Consider the following 11,359-nt stretch of genomic DNA (forward strand, 5'->3'; position numbering starts at 1 on the left):
TGGATCCCCAACAGCCTGGATTCCCAGCCCCTGGGTCACAGCCCCTGGGTCACAGCCCCTGGGTCACAGCCCCTGGGTCACATCCCTCTGGTGACAGCCCCTGGCTCACAGCCCCCTGGTCACCAGCCCCTGGTGACAGCCCCAGGCCTGTGGTGGCCCTGGCTCTCTCCTCCCCAGGGCTGCTCGGAGCTCAGCATGGGCTGCAGACAAATGCTGCAGTGGCTGGGGGTGCAGGGCTGGGGAGCACGAGGAGGGAGGAATCTCTGAGCTGCAGCTCAGGGGCTCGGCAGTTTTCACATCCACGTCCAGCTCTGACTCTCACCCATTTTCCACGTGAGCAGTAGAATCCCGTGGGTTGGGGGGGACCTTGGTTTGGCTCCCAGCAAGGGTGAGTCCCCTGCAGCAGCTGGGAGTGGCAGAGCTCAGGAAAAGCCCCGTGCCCAGACAGCCCAGCCCCAGGCCCCCCGCCCTGAGGCAGCCCAGGACCCCCAAAGCCAGGGGTGCTGAGCCCTGGCTCCAGAGCCAGTTTGGGTTTTGGAGCACGGTGCCGTTCCCAGGACGGAAATAGAACCTTGTTTTTCTCCTCGCCTCAGCTCTCATCAGGCAGCCTGCACCATTTAAATGTATACGTGACATTAAGGTTTATTAGGGGCTTTTATTTTAGGAAATGAACTTGCATCAATAAAGTGTTCTTAAAAGCCCTGGATGTTTTTAGCTGTACCTTCAGAAACCCTTCAGATATCGAGCGGAGGTGAGGGCAGGAAGGAAGGCAGGGGCAGAGTGAGCATTTATATCTCAGCCTGGAGCAAAGTTTGGGTTTTACCTTTCTCAGATGGAAGACAGATCCCCCGGTGCCAGTTCCTCCCGTGGGACTTGCCTGATAACCTTTAGCTGTAGCATTGCAAAGAAGGCTCTGACCTCTAAATATAGATTTGGGTATTTATAAAGGCACTGCTTTGTACACACGGCGTTCGGTGGGACGTAAACAGCTCCAGCAAATTCTATTTACCTCCAGCGTGGAAACAAATGCTTGATTGCATCACATGAGCTTGCTCAGTGCCTTTTATTTATATACTGCTGGCCAGGGCAGGGGAGAAGGCTTCCTTTCATCCCCTGAAGGACCCTGGAGGCTTCTCCCCAGCTCCCCTTTGCCCCCCTGGTGGGCTGCTTGCACCTATTTTATAGCCCTGAGTGTGAGCAGAGAAATCCACACATTGCAGAGGCACATGCTCTGCTCTCCTCAGGAAAACAGACGGCAGCTTTATGATCTGAGTGATTTTATTCGAAGACAGCTGTGGCCTTGTGATTTAAATATTTCAATAAATTTTAAACTAACTAGATGAGAGGAAAGCGTTCAAGGAAAGCAGGTTAGAGCAGGGAAGGATTGTTCCCAGAGGGTGGGGGCAACGTGGGCTCTGCACCACTGCTGCTGGCCTTGGCTCCCTCTTGTGAGCAGCCCCTGGCACCTGAGAGAGCCGTGCCAGGCTCTGCCATCCCTGCAGAGTGCCCGAAGGCAGGGGGATGCTGAAGGAGCCAGGGAGGGGCTGAGGGAGAGGGGCTCAGGGCTCAGGTGTTGTTCCTTGGGCCTGGGCACAGCCTGAGTGTGCTGAGGCTTTGCTGCCCTGCTGCTGCCTCTCAGGAGCTGGGGGAGGCTGGAATTCCTCCTGGAGCAGCAGGAATTCCGCGTCTCTCCTGGGAGCCTGGTGCTGAGCAGGGGGGAAGGGGAGCTCTGCTCCTGGAGGCTCTGACCTGGTCACAGCTCAGATTGCTCAGATTGCCTCTTCTGGGGGTCCCTGTGCAAAGGGACCTGCGAGGGCCCGGGGAGGGCTGGCAGGTGACAGCAGAGGTGCCACAGCCCAGGGGATGGCACGCCCCAAAGCTGCTGGCAGCAGCCTCTCTGACACCCCTGTCCTCAGGCTCTCCAGCCCCTGCCCCTTCCATCTCCTGGTCCTTCTCCCTTCCCTGGCCCTGCTCCTGCAGTCCCCCTGTTCCTTGCTGCTTTGGCCATCTCCAGGGAGCTGGGAAGTGCAATTCCCTGTTTCCAAGTGTTGTTTTCAGCTCTGCCAGCTTCTGGTGATGCTCATTAGATGGCTTTTGCAAGGGCAATTTCCCCTGTACAAAACAATTTAAAAGTCCACTTTTCAGGAGTAAAGGAGGTTTTGCAGCATTGAAATCTCTTTGTAGGATCAGGCCCTTAATCATTTTCTGCTGGAGCTGCTTCACGTGTGGAGTGGAGGTGGAGGCTGCTCTGAAGAAGGCCAAGAGCTTTAATTTCAGCTGGGATCATTAAGAACAGCAGCAACACCACTGTTAATTACACACCGTGTTTGTCAGAGCCTGCCTTTGTGAGTGCCACTGGTGACGTGTCCTTCTTGTCCCCAAGGTCCCCCTGTGTTCATTAAGAAGCCTGTGGACCAGATTGGTGTCTCAGGAGGGGTGGCCTCCTTCGTGTGCCAAGCCACTGGAGACCCAAAGCCAAGGGTCACCTGGAACAAGAAAGGGAAGAAAGTGAACTCTCAGAGGTTTGAGGTAAGAGATGTCCTTCAAGTCTGGAGTCTCTGGGAAGAGAGAGGGACACAGAGCAGCCCCTGCTCCTCTCTGGCCACCTCAGCCCTGATAGTAAAGGGAAATTTGGGAGGGGAGGAGTTTTAACAGCAGGAGGAGAGAAATGCAGGCTCCTGGCCATGTCAACAGCTGGGCTGGTTCCAGAGCAAGAGGGGACTTGGCTCAGTTATCTTATTGAAGAATTTTATTTTGTTTGTTGGGTTTTTCCCCTTCCTGGGATGTAATAAAACTTCCTGCTTTCCTGAGAGACCCCAGCTAAGCTGGTGGCACTGCAGCTCTGTAAATGCACCTTTCATAGCCATCTGTGGCTCAGCATTTTAATCCTGGGACAGTCTGGAGTGAGCACTGCCATTGCTGGCAACCAGACCCAAGCAATTGGCATTGTTTAGATAGAAATGAGAGCAGAGGAGCAAGGACTGGGAGGTCATGCTGTGGAATTTGCTGTGGGACTCAGCCCTGCCAGGCAGCTGTGTGCTCAGAGAGCTTTGTGCTGTCAGCTGCCCCTGCAGATGGAGGAACAAGGAGGGAGGCATTTTTATTTTGTTTTCCTTTGGTCTGTTTTGTCCTCCTTCACCCCAGTTCTGCTCTGAACACCCCCCACACCCCCAGGTTCTTTCATGAGATTCCCCTGGGGGTTTGGTGGGTCAGTGGTCACTGGCTGGGTTTGGCTGTGACAGCTCTGTCACCTGGAGCTGGGGGAGAGCCAGGCTGAGCCTGGGGGGCTGAGGGGCTGCTGAGGCTCTGCAGTGGGGCTGTGGTGTCTGAGAGGCTGCACAGCAGCCCAGGACACTGATGGTGTGTGTGGTGTCCCCAGCAGGACACTGATGGTGTCTGTGGTGTCCCCAGCAGGACACTGATGGTGTCTGTGGTGTCCCCCAGCAGGACTCTGATGGTGTCTGTGGTGTCCCTCAGCAGGACTCTGATGGTGTGTGTGTCTGTGTCCCCAGACCATCGAGTTTGATGAGAGTGCAGGAGCTGTTCTGAGGATCCAGCCCCTGAGGACCCCCCGGGACGAGAACATTTACGAGTGTGTTGCTCAGAACCCCCATGGGGAGGTCACTGTCCACGCCAAGCTCACCGTGCTCCGAGGTAAGAGCCTGCCCCAGCCCTGGGAGGGCTGTCAGAACCCACAGGGCACAGAACCCTCCAGGGTTTGGTTGGGTTTGCTCTGGCCCAGCAGATGTGTTTGCTGTTCTCCCCCAGAGAGCCACCAAGGTGCTGGGTAAGACACAGAGCTCCAGCTCACTTCAGGAGGTTTGGCTGATGATGTGCTGGGGCTCCTTCCACCCCGAGCTATCCTGGGACTCTTATGCTCTTCCTCCCCTGCAAGAATTCCTTCCCCAGCTTTGGGAGCAGCTCCAGGAGCTCCCATGGCACACACAGGGATGTAGCTCCAGGGAAACCCTGGCTGAGGAATCACTGAGGGGGTTCAGGTCACTGCGGGGCTGCATGGCCTGTCACACGTTTGGGAGCAGTGCAAACGTTTTTCCTTGGGCAGGATGCCTGTGGTGGCTCTCTGGGCTTCTCCCCTCTTCCCAGAGGTCCTTGGCTCCGTGCACTCTCCAAGAAAACAATTCCATTCTCCATTTTGTTCTGTTCTTTTTCCCTCTTGTCCCCGTTTCAGAGGATGTTTACAGGGATGCCTCCCTCGTGTCATCTGTTTGAAATATGCTCCCTGAACTGCCTGAGGGGGAGGGAACAGGATGCTGTTGCTCTGGATGCCTCTGGATGTTTGCTGTTACTGCCCTGGAGATCCCAAAACCCCTGTGGGAAGTGCTGGGTGCTCAGACTGACCCATCTGAGGGCCTGGAGCAGCCACCAGTGACATTCTCTGCTCAGGGCAGTGCAGGTGCTGCTGCTGGGAATGGGGTGGTGGATCACTGCCTGAGAGCTCCCCAGGGGAATTTAGCCTGGCTGTGGAGGAAGCCATGGCTGTTTGAGTAGCAGCTGCAGTAAAAGCCCTTCCTCTGCACTGAACAAGACTAACAACAATTCCAGGAGCTCCAGGCAGGGCCAAGGGGTAGCTTGGCCTGTGGGCTGGTCAGCAATTCCAGTGATCCCCCCAGGAGCAGCTCGAATCCTTTTGGGTATTTAAGGTTGAACAGGCAGTGAGCACGTCCTTCATAGTGCAGGGCAGAACTGGAGTGTGAGTGCCCAGAGTGCAGGGCAAAACTGGAGTGTGAGTGCCCACAGGGCAGAACTGGAGTGTGAGTGCCCACAGGGCAGGGCAGAACTGGAGTGTGAGTGCCCAGAGTGCAGAACTGGAGTGTGAGTGCCCACAGGGCAGGGCAGAACTGGAGTGTGAGTGCCCAGAGTGCAGAACTGGAGTGTGAGTGCCCACAGGGCAGAACTGGAGTGTGAGTGCCCAGAGTGCAGAACTGGAGTGTGAGTGCCCAGAGTGCAGAACTGGAGTGTGAGTGCCCAGAGTGCAGCAGGGAATTGACACCAGACTTGAGGGGCACAAGGCAGAGCCCCCAGCCTCCCTTTCCAGCTGGGAATATCCTGCCTGGGCTCTGTGCTGTCAGGATTTTGGCTGCCTGGGAGCGTGGGGGCCATGGTCCAGTCATGCCTGACAGATTTGTGTAGGTGCCTGAGATGTGTGTGCAGCTCCTGTGCCTGGCATGGCATTTAACCTTCTGTTGGAGGGAGCTGGTGGGATGGAGCTGTCAGGAGCTTGGAACGGTGCAGTGTGACAGGAGTGTGTCAAACTGTGCTTATTCCAGAGGGTGGGAGCCTTCTTCTTCACACTTATTCCATGGATTCCTTGGGAGCTGTGACAGCCTGGGAGAAGGGCCCCTGCAGTGATATTCAGAATTTTACCCCTTGAATGCAGAGCTCCAGGCAGTGGCAGGGGAAGGTTCTGGCCCTGCTTTACCCCTTGAGTGCAGAGCTCCAGGCAGTGGCAGGGGAAGGTTCTCCTCCAGCTCCCTCAGTGGTTTAAATGCTCTGCCCACCAGCAGTGAGCTGCAGCGTGTGGGACCATTGTACCTCTGAATCATCAAGGCTGGGAAGACCTCCAGGGTCACCAAGCCCAACCTTTAACCCATCCCCACCTTGTCCCCCACCCAGAGCACTGAGGGCCATGTCCAGCTGTTCCTTGGGCAGGGATGGGGTCTCCAAACCTCCCTGGGCAGCCCCTGCCAAGGCCTGAGCCCCCCTTCCATGGGGAGATTCCTGCTGTGCCCACCCTGAGCCGTTTCCTGCTCCTCTCTCTGGCTGCCTGGGGGCAGAGCCCGATCCCACCTGGCCACAGCCTCCTGCCAGGGAGCTGTGCCCACTGACAGGGCAGAGCTGAGCTCGGGGACCCTCCTGAGGGACCTGTCTGTGCGTGTCCTTGTGCACCATCCCCATCAGCCAGGGACAGGGACAGCCCAGGGGCTGCCTCTGCCCACTGATCCCCCCTTGCTGAGCCCTCCAGAGCAGCCTGCTGGCTCTGCTCTCACAGCTCCCTGCTCTGCTGGCCTGGTGCAGGGACCTGCTCTGGAGCCTCCTGGAGCACTGGGGTACCTGTCCATGGAACAGGAGCAGGAATTGCCTGCAGGGTGGCCAAGGCGATGCTGAGGAGCAGCAGGGCAGCAGATTTTGTAGCATATCCCCCCTTGTCTCTCAGCTGGAGTTACTCCACCACTCCCAGCTCTCACCCAGCAGAGTTTGTCTCCTCTTTATCTGCGTTTTCAAGTGCTGGAAAGTGAAAAGCACCGAGCCAAAGGCACTGATCTGCACAGTGACAAAGTGAGCATGCTGGCATCCACTCCCCTCCTGTTCCTCCCCTCTTCTGCACTCACCCACTCTCCTGTTTGTCTTTTCTCTCCCTGCTCAGCCTCCTCCTCCCTGTCTCTGCTCTCCCTTGCAGAGCTGATGCTGAGCAGGGAGAGGGGGCTGCTCCACAGCCTGGAGATGGATGGAGCTGTCATTTGCAGAACTGTTACCTTGGCACGCTCTGGAGGGAGCAAACCTGAGCCCAGCTGCTGCAAACTGCACGGGGGCTCTGGGGCAGCTGTGCAGCCTGTGCTGCTGTGACCCCACACGTGCCTGGGGTGCCTTCCTGCCCCAGCAGCGCAGCACCAGTGCAGTCTCCCAACAGCAAATCACACAGAAAATATTTCCTCTTTTCAGAAGAGAAACCAATGCCTCCTTCCCTGCTAGATGCAGCTGCTGAAGGGATTGAGCAGGGGCCCCTCTGGCTGGTGCTCATGATTGCTCCTGGCTCAGCCCCTGGTAGGATCCCACCTGCCTTCACTTGGAAAGAGGAAACTGCAGGAGAGGAAACCTTGGGGAGCTCCTGAGCAGCAGAGCTGTGGTGGGCACTGCCCAGCTCACACAGGTCCCTTCTGTCCCAAACCCCCTGGGACAGTGGGAGGTGTCCCTGCCATGGCAGGGGTGGCCCTGGGTGGGCTCTGAGCTCCCTTCTGTCCCAAACCCCCTGGGATTCCATCTGTGTCCACATTTATATCTCTGTCATCTCTGTCTGTGTTCTGATGATATTTATTACCCCCTGTATGCAGATTATCCTCTCCCTCCCTGTCTTTAGTGGCCCGAGAGAGGCAGTGGAGGCTTTCCTGTGCTGTCAGAGCTGAGTGGGCTCAGGGGACAGGCAGGCACAGGCTGGGTTTCAGGCAGGACCAGGCTGGCTCAGCTCTCTGCTCTGTGGAAGCTGATGGGGGCAGTTCTGTGGGGCTGCTCTGCTGGGCCATGGGTAAATGCAGCACAAAAAGCAGTGATGAGTCCAGTTCAGGGTAAGGGAGCAGAGTTTGGTGTGCCCTGGCCCACCCCTGGGCAGGGCTGGCTGCTCTGGGAGGGCTGAGCTCCAGAGCAGGGGGAGAAGGGGCTGTGGGCCTCCCTCCTGGGCTGTCACTGGGGCTGCTGGGACAGACTTTCACAGCTTCTCATGTTTCCCTCTTGGTTTCCTTTCATGAAGTATTCAGACATTTCTGTAACAATTCCAGCCTGAAATCTCCCTCACACGTTTCCTCCTCCCTCCAAGAGCACATCTGGTGTGGGAATGTGTGAAGTTCCAGCGAGATCCCTGTGGTTTGTTGGGTTTTTTGTGTAATTGTTGGCTTTAAATCACAAAAGGTAAACAAGCAGCAGCTCTGGATGCTCAGCAGAGAGTCCCGTGGGAAAGGGAAGCTGCCCCCTCCAAAATGTTACCTTGCCATTTGGAAAATTCCTGGCAGTCTTTCTTCAAACTTGACTTGTTTTGCTTTTCTTGTAGTGACCTGAAAATTGGGTGACATTGACAGCAGATTAATTCTGTAGCTCCTGAATAACATCAAAGTCATTTGGAGAGATGGCTGTAGAAGGAGGGTACCTGAGGACACGTGTGTGAGGGAGCAGAGGCACTGCCTGCCCTGCTTTGGGGTGCAGCTCACATACCCCAGGTGCCTTCACTGCCTGTGAGCCCCCACATTTCAATAACATCGTTAGGCTGTTGCTGCTTCCAGCTCCAAAGAAAAGGAATCAGCAGGGAGCTGAGGCACAGGTGCAGACACCTGGGTGGAAATCACTTGTGGCACACAGTGCCAGGACCCCTGGGCCAGGGCAGCTCTGGTGCTCACAAACATAATGAGAGGAACAGGGACAGGATCAAGAGTGCTGGATTTTGGTTTTGATCCCAGTTAAAGCTTGTGTCACTCGAGCTGCTCCATCTCTTATTCCTGCTTCTCCCACCCTGCATGAGGCCATCGAGGACTGTAGAGACCAGCCAGCATCCACATCTCCCGAGGAGAGTGAGAATCCCCCTCCCCTTCCCCTCAGAGCATCCTGGAGGCTCTGCACCGACTCCATGGCACGTCTGCTCACGCTCACACCCTCCTCCTGTAAATTATTAAACAACCGTGTACACCCTGCGGGGAAAGAGCACAGCAACACCCTCCTTATCTGCCTTAATCATCCTCATTTCCAGCACAGCTAATTAGCTACCCCGGGGTGACAGGGGCAGGGCAGCCCTGTCCCCTGGCTGGGGCTGGGCACCCTGGCTGTGTGTGCAGCCTGAGCTGGGCCCGGGCCCAGAGCGTGTCCCCGGGTGGGATTTATTGGGAATGGCAGCTGAAGTGCTCCCCTCCCTTGCCCTGCCTCCCTGCATCCCTCCTCCCCTGCTCCTTCTCACCCTCCCTTGCTCAGTGAGGCACCAGGTGCTGCTCCAGCTCGGGCTGGGGCTGTGAGAGCCGGCTGTGAGTCAGGGGTGAGCAAGGTTGGGGCTGCTCCTTCCCGAGGCAGCCCGGCCCCAGCAGCAGCAGCAGCTGCCCAGATGTGCCCTTGAAGCATCTCCAGCTTGTGCCTGCTTCCTCTGTTCCTGCAGCTGCCTGAGCTGCTCTCAGGAGGAGAACCCACAGCCAGAGCCGTTCCCTGTTCATTCAGGGCCAGCTCTGGGGGGGTGGGCATGGCTGGGGAGGGTGGCAGGGCAGTGTGGGCATGTCCTGGGGCATTGCACTGAGGCTGTAGCTGCCTTGTTACAGGGAGCCCAGCTGGTGGGGATGGAGCAGTTCCGCTTCCCCGAGAGGAAGGAAATCTGAGCCCTTGAATGGGAGCAGCCTCTGATGTTCAGAGATGCTTCCCCTGCTCATCTGATCCTCAAATCTGATCACGCCTCCAGTCGCAGTTGTTTTAATTAAACTCAGAGGAATTCTGCACATTGTGCTGCAAGATGAACGCTTTTGTTTAATTAGAAGCACTCGGTAATGATGGTTGTACAGGCCTCCCCCAGCACACACACCCACCAGGGCTGCTCCCTCCTGGCAGGAGGGGCAGGGGCTGCAGGCAGGTGGAGCAGCATCACCAGGCAGCAGGAGAAAGGCAGGGAAAGGCAGGGAAAGGGAAAGCAGGGATCAATAGTGATGTCATCTGCAGCCAATGCGGCTCTGGCTCCTCTCCCTCCCACGGCTGCTGGGGGAGAGCAGGGAGGGAGGGCCTGCCTGGGAGCTGTGCACAGGCTCAGCAATTCCCCGAGCCCCTGTGCTGGCCTGACAGCCCTGCTGGGGCTGGGGGGCTGCAGCAACACTCGGGCTGGGGGTCCTGCAGTGCCCCAGCCCAGGGAGCTCGGAGGGCTGGGGCAGTCCCTGCTCAGAGATGTGTGTGAACAGCCCCAATTCACAATACAAGATTTTGGTTTAGAGGTGCTTCAGATGCACCAAAACAGCCTTAAACTGAAGGAGTGATGGTTTGGGTTAGATACCAGGAAGAAATTCCTCCCTGGGTGGGTGTGAGGCCCTGGCACAGGTGCCCAGAGCAGCACCAGGATCCCTGGAATGCCCAAGGTCAGGCTGGACGTGGGGCTTGGAGCAGCCTGGGACAGGGGAAGGTGTCCCTGCCATGGCAGGGGTGGCACTGGGTGGGCTCTGAGGTCCCTCCCAGCCTAACCCACTCTGGGATTCCATGAAAAGCCCCCACCACTGGGTTTCTCCCTTGCCCTGCTGTCTCTGGGTTGTGCCATTTGTATTTGGCTCCACTCCTCCTCATCCCTCCTGTGCCAGCCTTAGGAAAGGAGCTCTGGGTGTGTTTGCAGTTGGCAGGATTGTTCCCAGCCAGGGCCAGCCCCATCTCAGTGCCACTGTGGGAGCTCCCAGCGGGGTCACGGGGGGCTGGCTGTGATGGATGTTCATTTTCTAAGAATCCCACCTTTTTGGGATTCCCTGCATTATTTCCCTTCTGTTCTCTCACCTGTTTTGGGAAGGATTCCATGGCACAGACTCCCAGGGCTGTGATTCCCTGACACGGCTCATTGGAGATGACAGAGGATCCCTCCCAACCTCACCCTGCTGCTGGCATCTCCTCCCAAGCTGCCCTCCCCCAGACATGTTCTGGGGGAAAAAATGCTGAGATGAGGCAGCTCCCCCCAGGCCAGGAGTGAGGGCTGGCTCAGATATTGCTGGGGGGGCACTGGGGTTCCTAGGGGTTACCACAAATTAGTCAGCATTGCTGGGAGTGCCCTCCTCACCCTGGTTAGTGAGGGCAGGAGCAGCACTGAGAGGAGCAGGAAGCTCAGCTGAGCCTCTCTGCTGGGTGCTGGTGCCACTCTTCCTGGAGGGCAGCAGCACTGGGGATCCTTAAATCCAAAACTCACGCCCTGGCTGACAGCACTTGGCATGCTGCTGTTGTGTGTGTCCCCTCTGGTCACTGCAGCTGAAGAGGAGATTTTCCTCTCCCTTCTCTCCCAGTCCCACTGTCTCTGACAGCCCTGTCCACGTGGGCTCTTCTTTGTTCCTCCTGTGCTGTGGGTTTGGAGGGGAAGGCTCCTGTTACCTGTGGCTGCTCAGGGGTTGGGCACTGCAGGGGTCAGAGCTCAGAGGGTTTGGGCACTGCAGGTGCCAGAGCTCAGAGGGTTTGGGCACTGCAGGGACCAGAGCTCCGGTTTGGGAACTGCCGGGACCAGAGCTCAGAGGGTTTGGGCACTGCAGGGACCAGAGCTCAGGGTTTGGGCAGTGGAAGGGTCAGAGCTCAGAGGGTTTGGGCAGTGGAAGGGTCAGAGCTCAGAGGGTTTGGGCACTGCAGGGACCAGAGCTCAGGGGTTGGGCAGTGGAAGGGTCAGAGCTCAGAGGGTGTGGGCACTGCAGGGATCAGAGCTCAGAGGGTTTGGGCACTGCAGGGACCAGAGCTCAGAGGGTTTGGGCACTGCAGGGACCAGAGCTCAGGGTTTGGGCACTGCAGGGACCAGAGCTCAGGGTTTGGACACTGCAGGGACCAGAGCTCAGGGTTTGGGCAGTGGAAGGGTCAGAGCTCAGAGGGTTTGGGCACTGCAGGGGTCAGAGCTCAGAGGGTTTGGGCAGTGGAAGGGTCAGAGCTCAGAGGGTTTGGG

The 11,359-nt window shown here is 57.4% G+C and overlaps 1 protein-coding gene across 1 annotated transcript in view; it reads left to right on the forward strand.

Annotated features, from left to right (window-relative positions):
* The window catches only part of PTPRS (protein tyrosine phosphatase receptor type S), a 116,645-nt gene that overhangs the window by 43,136 nt on the left and 62,150 nt on the right, over window positions 1-11,359 (forward strand). Inside the window, exons 3-4 of the mRNA XM_050985933.1 lie at window positions 2,384-2,529; window positions 3,513-3,654. Coding sequence (XP_050841890.1) covers window positions 2,384-2,529; window positions 3,513-3,654 — 288 coding nt within the window. The remainder of the gene's footprint in view (window positions 1-2,383; window positions 2,530-3,512; window positions 3,655-11,359) is intronic.

Source organism: Serinus canaria, chromosome 28 (assembly GCF_022539315.1).
Source record: "Serinus canaria isolate serCan28SL12 chromosome 28, serCan2020, whole genome shotgun sequence".
Taxonomy (NCBI): Eukaryota; Metazoa; Chordata; class Aves; order Passeriformes; family Fringillidae; genus Serinus; species Serinus canaria.